The sequence below is a fragment of the Brachionichthys hirsutus genome, chromosome 5 (genome assembly GCF_040956055.1).
Source record: "Brachionichthys hirsutus isolate HB-005 chromosome 5, CSIRO-AGI_Bhir_v1, whole genome shotgun sequence".
Classification (NCBI taxonomy): domain Eukaryota; kingdom Metazoa; phylum Chordata; class Actinopteri; order Lophiiformes; family Brachionichthyidae; genus Brachionichthys; species Brachionichthys hirsutus.
This window is the reverse complement of record NC_090901.1, coordinates 16,415,656-16,426,257: the sequence shown is the minus strand read 5'-3', so window position 1 is coordinate 16,426,257 and position 10,602 is coordinate 16,415,656. Positions and strand designations below refer to the sequence as shown.

The 10,602-nt window shown below is 45.2% G+C and overlaps 1 protein-coding gene across 1 annotated transcript in view; it reads right to left on the bottom strand.

Annotated features, from left to right (window-relative positions):
• Positions 1-763: 763 nt before the first annotated feature.
• LOC137893574 (low-density lipoprotein receptor-related protein 5-like) overlaps positions 764-10,602 on the bottom strand; it is an 85,159-nt gene continuing 75,320 nt past the window's right edge. The window contains exons 23-27 of the mRNA XM_068738985.1: positions 9,008-9,118; positions 8,686-8,925; positions 1,805-1,947; positions 1,634-1,731; positions 764-1,473 (exon numbers count right to left, since the gene is read on the bottom strand). Of these exons, the coding sequence (XP_068595086.1) occupies positions 1,152-1,473; positions 1,634-1,731; positions 1,805-1,947; positions 8,686-8,925; positions 9,008-9,118 (914 nt within the window). The 3' untranslated portion in view covers positions 764-1,151. The remainder of the gene's footprint in view (positions 1,474-1,633; positions 1,732-1,804; positions 1,948-8,685; positions 8,926-9,007; positions 9,119-10,602) is intronic.

Genomic DNA, 10,602 nt, shown 5'->3' with positions numbered 1-10,602 from the left:
GGCTTTCTGACGAGCTCCGTGCTCTATTATCAGCGTTATAACGGGAGGCGTTCTGACGAGCTCTGTGCTCTATTATCAGCGTTATAACGGGAGGCGTTCTGACGAGCTCTGTGCTCTATTATCAGCGTTATAACGGGAGGCGTTCTGACGAGCTCCGTGCTCTATTATCAGCGTTATAACATGTGCTATGTGATAAACTTCAACTGACGCAGAAAGCTTCCCATTACCACGCTGACAATAGAGCACGGAGCTCGTCAAAGTAAAGTAAAGGAAAGTAAATGAGGGAAGTGTAAATGTGACGGAAGTGGTTCCAGTGGACCAAACCTAAACCTTCCTCACCATTGTGGACTAGTGTTAATGTCCTGAGGGGACTTCTTGGGGTGAATCAAAGGGACTGTTGGCAGATTTGTATTTTTGTCGAACAGGGAAAGTTCTAATCTAGCTCCGCAAAACTACAAATCATTTCCAATCTGCAATATGAGGGAGGAAAAAAGCTTAGAAGACTTTTCACACCTTAATCTTGGCCCGATTGCATCCATTCATTCATACTTCTACAAATGTATTCAGTTGTAATCTGCAAATTCACCGAATTTATTATATCATGCAAACACATTCACTACATTCCATCCACCATTGCCGTCTGGATCCACTCAACCATCTGTCCTCTGACGTCTGGAATCAGCCAACGTGAATAAAATACTACAATAACTTCTTCTCTGATTGATTTTGTTCATATTATTTTAACACTATATACAGTCCTGCAACTGGTCTGGACTCTGGATGCTGTGAGGAAGGAGTAGGCCGGAGGCGCATGGGTGAAGCATTTCGGCGGGGGATTTTTTTTGATGGAATGGAATTAAAAGGGAGCATCAGACTTTATTTGTCTCTTCTTGTGTCCTGCTTCAACACAAAGAGGGCCTCAATCCTTGAACTAACCAGGAGTGAACACATGTAGAAAGACATTTGGACGACATAGAACTGTTCCACACTGAGCTCCTGGATGACTGGAATGATCAAACGTAGAGACGGTAGGAACTCGACAAGCGCAGGTGGCCCTAGCCAGCTGACAGAACGCAGCAGTGGGCGTTGAAGTTGGCACGAGTGGTTACATGTAGCAGGTTTACGTCATTCCTTCCTTCCTCACAGGCAGGTCACGAGGAGTCGGTGCATGGCGAGGGAGGAGGGGGGCTAAGGTGGAAGTAGGAGTGTTCAGTGGAAGGGGATGGGGGGCAGCTTTCCTCTGCCGACATGTACTGGGAGCGTGGGGTGGGGGGTGGAGGATAGGGGTCTGAGTCTGAGTTAAGATCCATGTAGTATTTGTTGTGTTTGCCATGGCCGCCATGGGCAACCTTCCAGCGATCCCCTGATGATAACTGCCCAGGTGGGGGGTGGTGAGGGGTGTAGTCGCTGTCACAGACGTCGGTGCTGCAGGGCGTCGTAGGCGGAGCAGCGCCGCTGACTGGGTGGTAGGCTCTGATGGGAGGAGACTGTTACTTTAGAACAGGGTTCAGGTGAACGTGCTTCATCTCAGACAGATCATCGTTACAGACTGGGAGCTACTCAAGGTTCTGGTCCACTACTGGGACACTAAATGTCTCGTGTCCATATATGTCTGTGAGGGACATGGCTTTACCTGTATGATCTGCTGGTAGATGGACTGTTGGAGGAGCAGAAAGGCTCCGTGTTGTACACAGAGCGGTCAGTAGCTGGGGACGGAGGCGGGTTCAGTATCTACAATCAGAAAGTATGTTATTTGACTGTAGAGAGGAAAGAGCAGTGTGTGAGCGTGTGTGTGTGTGTGGACCTGAGGGTAGAACACTCCTTTGGTGGAGGACGAGCTGCTGGACGAGGCTCCAGTCACATGGTTCCTGTCGTAGAGCGGTGCCCCGCTACCGCTGCTGCCCATCAGGCTGACTGAACTCATCATTGACTTCCCACAGGAGATCCCTACACACACAACAACAACAGGTAAACAACAACTCAAGCCTTACCTCCTGAAGCACAGCACCGCTCCGCATCTGATCTTGTAGTGCTATTTGTTCGTTTCCTTTGGCCGGACTTTTTAATTGATCTTTTTGGACTTCACAAAGGGGGAGACCCAGGTGACACAGTGCCACGTCCCACAGGAATTCAAGACGGCGCTATATATATAAAAAAGGAAACAAATTACCAGCTACCTGGTGAAATTCTCTGACGATACAGCACTTTTATCCCTTCTTCAAGGCTCAGCGTCAGACCATGCTAGTGTCCTGCCTGCATTCATTGAGTGGTGTGATGACAACTTCCTTGACCTCAATGTGTCCACAACAAAAGAGGTAATTGTCAATTTTAGGAAAAACTGTGTTTATTAATGGTAAAGACGTCGAGATTGTTGGCACGTATAAGTATTTAGGAACTGTGTTCGATTCCAAACTCAAGTTTGATGTGAACACTGAGAACATTGTTAAACGTGGTCAACAAAGGATCTACTTACTGAGGAAGTTGAAGTCTTTTAACGTCTGTGACAAAATGCTGACTATTTTCTATCAGTCTTTTATTGAGTCTCTTGACGTTTTCTTTTGTTTGTTGGTTTGATGGTTTGTGTGTCAAAGACAAAAACAGTTTAAATAGCTTAGTTATAATCTGCTCCAAAATAATCGGAGTTCTGCAGAGAGATCTGCGCTCCTTCTGGGAAAAACAGGTGGTCAATAAGGCCAAATGTATCATTTCCCAACATGACCACATCCTGAGCTCCAAGTTTGCTTTACTGCCCTCAGGTCGCCGCTTTATCGCCCCCTGTAGGAGAACAAATCGTTACTCCAAGTCGTTCGTTCCTTCTGCCATTAGGCTGTTAAACTCTTCTAAAAACGCATTATAATCATCATCATTACTGAGCATTTGTCCATATACTGAGAGTCTTTTTTAATATATACCGGTATATATATATATATATTTTTATTTATTTATTATGTTTGTATTGGTTGTATTGTATGGTCTGGTAGACTGCTTAAACTGAATTGCCCCTTGGGATAAATAAAGTTGTCTGAATCAAAAAAAAAATTAGAACCTGGCAACTACCGCCCTGTTTCCATCCTTTGTTCCATCTCAAAGGTCTTGGAGAGAATAATCCAGGAGCAAATCAACCGCTACCTCGCCGAGCATAGCCTGCTCTTTGAATTCCAATCGGGCTTCAGAACATCCCACTCCACTGACACGTGCCTCATATATCTGACCAACTACGTCAAGCGTGAAGTAGACTCGGGCAAATACTGCGGCATGGTCATGCTGGACCTCCAGAAGGCCTTTGACCCCGTTAACCATTCAATCCTATTGAATAAACTAGGGGCGATTGGTTTTGATAGCACATCAACAAACTGGATGAAATCGTACCTTGAGGGACGAGAACAAATGGTGGACATAAACGGAACCTTGTCCTCGTCCCTCCCGGTGAGCTGTGGGGTTCCTCAAGGCAGCATTCTGGGGCCGTTACTGTTCCTCCTATACATTAATGCTCCTAAGAGGAGCATTAATACAGCTGTTGAGGAAGAGCTTCGTGTGTGTCTTCATTTTGTGTTCACCGAAACAGCCCCAGGTTTCCCACTAAGTATAAATACATTAAAAAACGGTATTATTAACTATATGTATTATAATAAAGGTCATCTAATATAATATGTACTGTTGGAGTGTCATTTTGTGTCATTTTGGTTGGTGGTGTGCCCCAGGATTTTGTAAATGTAAAAAATGTGCCGCGGCTCAAAAAAGGTTGGGAAACACTGTTCTAAGTTATTGTCATTTATTGTCATTTATTGTCATTCATTGCCATTTTGCATCTGTGGTGTAATTTATTTTAAATGTATTGTTAGTTTGCATCGGTGGTGTAAAATTATTTTTATTTTTCTATTGTTATTTTGCATCAATTGAGCAATTTAATATTGGTTTCATTAGGCCCGAGCGCCTATCCTAGTCATAAGGGGCTATTGCTTTTGCAACGCAGAAGACGACAAGTTGACGAGCACAGCTCGTCAACCCTCGGCATCCAACTTTGCCATGCTGTTGAGGACGACCAACACACTCACGCCCACACTCACGACACTCAACAGCACACACACACACTAAACAACACCTACGTTGCACATATTAATTGCCTTAGTAATTTATTGTAATTTATGTAAACTATTGCCATTCATTGTCATTTTGCATCAGTGGTGTAATTTATTTTAGATGAATGAATGAATGAATATATTTATTAGATAGAATGTTAGAGTACAAGTACAGTCACACAGTAGCATGTATTACAGTACAAGTACAGTCACACAGTAGTATGTATTACAGTACAAATAAAGTCAAACATCCTGTCTAAGAGGAGCATTTCAAAAAAGCCCTTGCGGTCTTGTTTCCGTTGAAAGTCCTTTGTACATAAATCATCCACAATGAACAATACAAATTTAACAATACAAATAAAAATAAAAATAAAACCAATATTCAATAACTCAATTGATGCAACGTAACATTAGAAAAATAAAATTAAAGCCGCAAGCGGCGTTGTAGGCCCTCGCCGGCCGACAGGCCGTTGAGCTGGCCCGCCGACGCACGCCGCTTTTGTCCTGAGTGCTTCACAAGTGTTTAGATTTGAGCTGCATTAGTAGCTCACAGTTTAGTCAAATCGTTATTTGGATTACATGGCCATCTGCTGTCAGGAGTTTTTAAGTTTCAATCCAATATGGCCGCCTTCCTGTGTGTCTGGGGCGTGGCCAAAAATTGCCCTGACATGAAGCATGTCTGTACCGAATTTTGTGGCTGTCCGACAAAGTTGGCGTCGGACCCCTCCCCATAGGAGGGGTTGCCATCGCCATAGCAACAGCGTAAAAAATGCAGCCTGGGTGTCATTGACCTTTTCAACCGGCATGTGTGTGAGAATGTATGTGGCAAATTTGGGACGTTTCCATGCTAATATGTCATTTTCATAAGATTGGTGATTGTTTTGTGTCGCACTCATTTGATTAACATGGGGAATGCCGGCCATTGCCACGGCAACACCGTAAAAACAACAACATGGTTACGATTGTGGGGTTTTTGATCGGGACCACATGGGGGAATTTTCTGGAAAGTTTCAATAATTTCTGGCAAACAATTTTTTTTAATTCCCATTCAATTTTTGTTATCGTTCTCTAGGGGGCGCTGTAAGGCCGATTGTCAAAGTTTCCCTTTTAAAGTGTCCAGGTAGGAAGGGTCAATAAGTGTTTAAAATTTGGTTTTGATTGGAGTGTGTTTGTGCAAACGCTGACTCAGCAGTTTTTAAGTTTCAATCCAATATGGCCGCCTTCCTGTGTGTCTGGGGGCGTGGCCATAATATTATTATTTTTTTGCCCTGACTTGACGCATGTGTGTACCGAATTTCGTGGCTGTCCGACAAAGTTGGCGTCGGACCCCCCATAGGCACAATGCATTGTGATTTTTGTAGGTGGCGCTGGCGCGCCACTTTTTCATGGCCAATTTTGAAACACATAAAATAATTAATTTTTCGCCGGTTCTGAGCTTGGTTCAAAGTTTGGTGAGTTTTCGAGCATGTTCAGGGGGTCAAATTGCCGTTTAAACAGCAGAACAAAGAATAAAGAAAAAAGAAGAATAAAGAATTTTTGCAAAAACAATAGAACTTTCTTTCTGAGTATGCGATTTTTACACAAAATACATTTTCGGAATGGTCTCGACGAGGGCCACGCGTCTGTGGGGGCACAGACGCGTAGCCCTCGTAGCGCTCGTCAACTCGTGTTTGTGTGTGTCTGTATGTGTGTTGTTTAGTGTCAGGGTGTGTGTGTGTGCTGTTGAGTGTCGTATGGTGTGGGCGTGGGTGTGTTGGTCGCCCGATGGTTGACTCGCTGCGCTCGTCAACTCGTGTTTGAGGATCTCTGTGTGTGTGCGTGTGTGTTGTTTAGTGTCGGGGTGTGTGTGTGTGCTGTTGAGTGTGTGTGTGTGTGTGCGTGAGTGTGTTGGTCGTCCTCAACAGTATGGCAACGTTGGATGCCGAGGGTTGACGAGCTGCGCTCGTCAACTTGTCGTCTTCTGCGTTGCAAAAGCAATAGCCCCTTACGCCTAGGATAGGCGCTCGGGCCGAATGATTTTACACCGCCGATGCAAACTAACAATTAATCTAAAATAAATTACACCACTGATGCAAAATGACAATGTCCTGGAGACATACAGGTCCCTCCAGGACCTGTATGTCTCCAGGACTCGGAGGCGTGCAGGTCGGATCACAGCCGACCCTTCTCACCCTGGACATGGACTCTTTGACCCTCTCCCCTCAGGCAGGAGGCTACGGTCCATCCGGACCAGAACCTCCCGCCACAAGAACAGCTTCTTTCCCTCAGCCGTAAGACTCATGAACACTTGATAATTCTGACTCGGACTCATGAACATTTTACTACTGGTAACTTGCACTGTTCTGTTTGCACTGCGTGATTGTGTTAGTTTTACTGCTGTTAATACACATCTGTGCACCCACTCCTGCTGCTGCTGTTTTTTGATGTGTCTGTACTTGTATGTTTTTTGTATTTTTGTATTTAGTCATTAATGTTAGATGTAGCACGACTTCACCGAGAAACATTCCTAGTCTGTGAACCCTCACTGACAATGGCAATAAACCACTTCTGATTCTCCTTCAATTTGAGAAGGCGCTCAGAGATTTGAGATCAGCTGCTAAAGAGATGGTTGGAAAGGAAGCCTGGGGTGTCTCGGCCCTCCATGGAAGAGTTTGGGCACCCCTGCTGTAGGTGAACTGCAGACTGGCCAAAATGGCAGGGATGGCATCCTTTTATTCGATAAAATGCATACTGTCGGTCTTGACAAGTCTTCTCTTCTTTGGTTTAACTCATGTCTTCATCACCAATGCATCTCATTTCTAGTCACTCTGATTTTCAATCCATAGATAGATGTGTGCCCCAGGGCTCTTCACTTGGTCTTCTATTATTTTTAAACTTTATAAATGCCCCCCCTCACAGACTGTAAAATCCAACTTTATGCCGACAATACTAGTATTTATTGCACAAAACCTAATATTACCGATATTCACTTCACTTCAATGTAATGAGGTTCTTGACACATGGTAAACAAACCCTTTTCTGACACTCATGTGGTTCAGTGTGATTAAAAGCCGATGAAATTTGTTACGTGAGCTGGCCGAAACTTTGTCTGGAGGGATTCCCAGGAGACCCTTTCCTTCGCCGGCATTAACCAGACCGTTTACGTCTGGTAAATGTGGAGTGGGGTCGCCTTATCACCATTTCACCTTTTATTAATATAACGGTTTCCTTATCAGTATTCAGTGCACGGCAGTGCTGACCAATTTCCAGTTTCCAATTTCGCAATGCTGTGGTGTGGTCGCCTCTCCACTACCTCACACACCTGAGAACGGACCGATGCCTCCGCCTTGAGATCACAAACATCTGGACACTGATCAGGAGCCCAGATCAAGGTTTATAGCTCCCGAAGCCACACATGAGCACAGGGGCGATTTCGACAGAGTACATTCATGGCTTCAAGCTAATAAACTTATTCTTAAAAAATCTAAATCTCACTCAATGTTATTTCAGAAAAACATAAGTCTTACATCAGCATGTTTACTTAGCCTTACATTTCTGGATAAATCTCCAATTGTATTAGTTGAGCAATTCAAATATCTCAGTCCATGGTTGGACCCCACACTATCTTTTAACTGTCACTGTTTCTGTTACTAATAAAATCACTTATTGTTTGAAATTGCTTTATCAGTCAATAAATTGTTAGGAAAATAATTGTTACACAATTAATGGTAAATGTTCTGCACTTATACAGCGCTTTTTCCAACTTAGCAGTGCTCAAAGCGCTTTACATGAGGCCTCACATTCACCCATTCACCCATTCACACACACATTCACCCTCCAGTGGGCGACCGCTGCCATGCAAGGTGCTGCCAGACCCACTGGGAGCAATTTGGGGTTCAGTGTCTTGCCCAAGGACACTTTGACATGCAGACAGTCAGAGCTGGGATTCAACCACTGATTTACTGATCACTGGACGACCCACTCGACCAACTGAGCCACAGCCGCCCCCAATTAATACTTCCTATTTTAGATTCCTTCAGTCAGTTAATGTCGTATATAATAGCCTGTGTAGATTCATTTATAGAACCCATCTCCAACAACCGTCCTGTCCTGTCCTCCTAATCTCGTTAAATATCCACTATGCAATGACAGTAAAGGCTTTCTATTCTATTCCTACTCCATCCTTAAACGCATTAATCTCAGTTAAGAAGATTATTTGAAACAATATTTAATTTCATTTGGTTCTTCCTATAGTCTACGTCAGCAGACCAAACGTTTTTAGCATTTAGCAGTAATAGGGGAATTTGCCTTTAGAGTCAAAGCTCCTGCTGATTGGGGCTGTCTCCCGTCATCCGTCCGCTCGATAAGCTCTTATAGGATGTTTGAAAATGCTCGACTGCTGGCAGCTGCTTTAACTCTGTTTTGTTCTGTGATTTATGTATGATTTTGTAATGTTACTACTATCATTGTTTCTTTCTTTGACAGTTGAGAGCCGTGTGTGCATGTTTGTGTGTCAGTAGAGTGTTTCTTTGTTTTATGCATGTCTGTTCTGATTGAGGACACTCTTGAAAACGAGATAGTTTCATCTCAAGGGATTTATCCTCTCAAATCAATCAATCAATCTCACCTTGGAAGGTTCCGTGCTGAGAGCTGTTGGGCGTGATGAAGTTAAGGGGTACATGTGGAGTACCACTGATATACTCATGAGGAAATGTCCCGCTGGGACCCTTGTAGCGCTGACACACCCCACGCTGGCAGACGAAATATGCTCCCCCGATCACTAAGACCAGCAGGATGATAGCGACGACCGGGCCGACGGTGCTCGGGCCAGCGTTGGGGATGCCGCTGGAAGGAGGAGACACAAACTCTAGAGGAAGTACAAGAGATGGATAAGTGACGAGCTGAGACAAGGCAAAGAAGCACGGGTCAACGGCCATTGTGCCATTTACCACAGGCAAGCTCATCTGCCCCATCAGGACAGTCGGAGTAATTGTCACACTGTCGTTTCTTAGTGATACACTGGTTGTCACCACAGCGGAACTCGTGAGGGTGGCAAATGGCTGGCGGAGAAAAAGAAACAAAACAGAAGTTAACATACGCTGTGCAAACATTTTAAAAAGAATGCAAATCATGTTTTAAGGGCGAATACGCTGCTCTCTCACACGCTCAAAAACGATGCCTTGCTTTTCTAACAAGGGAATACATTTACCTCCCCCATTGCCCGCTCTCACCCCAACCAGCCAATGCACAGTCTTGAATCAGCTCAACGTCGGGCTGGCTCATTGGCCTTTCCCAGATGAAGACCTGGCATACGGTTTCATCTCCTCCACTTCTAGCTCCGCCTCCTGTCTTTTCTTCAGAGCCACTGTCTCTAAGCCGTCCATCATGGCTTTTATAAAGTCCATTTTAACCTTCTGTATAATTTCCTGTTATGCAAATCAGTTTGTCCAGCATTGTGAAGGTAGCGAGTGAAGCCATCGGCTCACAGCAGCTTTCCTTGGCTGAGATCTTTGACCAGCAGGTGTCGCCGAAGGCACGGTCGGTTCTGTCCAGCTCGGATCAGCCTCTCTTGGAGGAGTTTGTTCTTCTACGCTCTGGGCGGAGGTACAAACTCCCCAGGATAAAGAGCAACAGATTTAAATTTTTGTTTGTCTCAAGTGCAATAAATGTTCTTAACCTGCACTAACCTTCACTGGTCTGCTCTGCTAAGCAGCACTTTATTCATTAGGGCCTCCATCCCAGAGAGGACAGATTTATGTCTCTTTTTTAAGGTTGTTTTTATTGTTGTTTTACTTTACATGTTCCATGTCGTCCTGTGACGTTGTTGTTGTTGTTGTGACCTCTGCTGCAAAGCAAACTTCCCCTTGTGGGACAATAAAGCTCTGAACTGAACTGATGGCTGTCCTCACCACTGTCTCTAAGCCGTCCATCATGGCTGTCCTCACCGACGTCTCTAAGCCGTCCATCATGGCTGTCCTCACCACTGTCTCTAAGCCGTCCATCATGGCTGTCCTCACCGACGTCTCTAAGCCGTCCATCATGGCTGTCCCCACCACTGTCTCTAAGCCGTCCATCATGTCTGTCCTCACCACTGTCTCTAAGCCGTCCATCATGGCTGTCCTCACCGACGTCTCTAAGCCGTCCATCATGGCTGTCCTCACCACTGTCTCTAAGCCGTCCATCATGGCTGTCCTCACCACTGTCTCTAAGCCGTCCATCATGGCTGTCCTCACCGACGTCTCTAAGCCGTCCATCATGGCTGTCCTCACCGACGTCTCTAAGCCGTCCATCATGGCTGTCCTCACCACTGTCTCTAAGCCGTCCATCATGGCTGTCCTCACCGACGTCTCTAAGCCGTCCATCATGGCTGTCCTCACCACTGTCTCTAAGCCGTCCATCATGGCTGTCCTCACCGACGTCTCTAAGCCGTCCATCATGGCTGTCCTCACCGACGTCTCTAAGCCGTCCATCATGGCTGTCCTCACCACTGTCTCTAAGCCGTCCATCATGGCTGTCCTCACCACTGTCTCTAAGCCGTCCATCA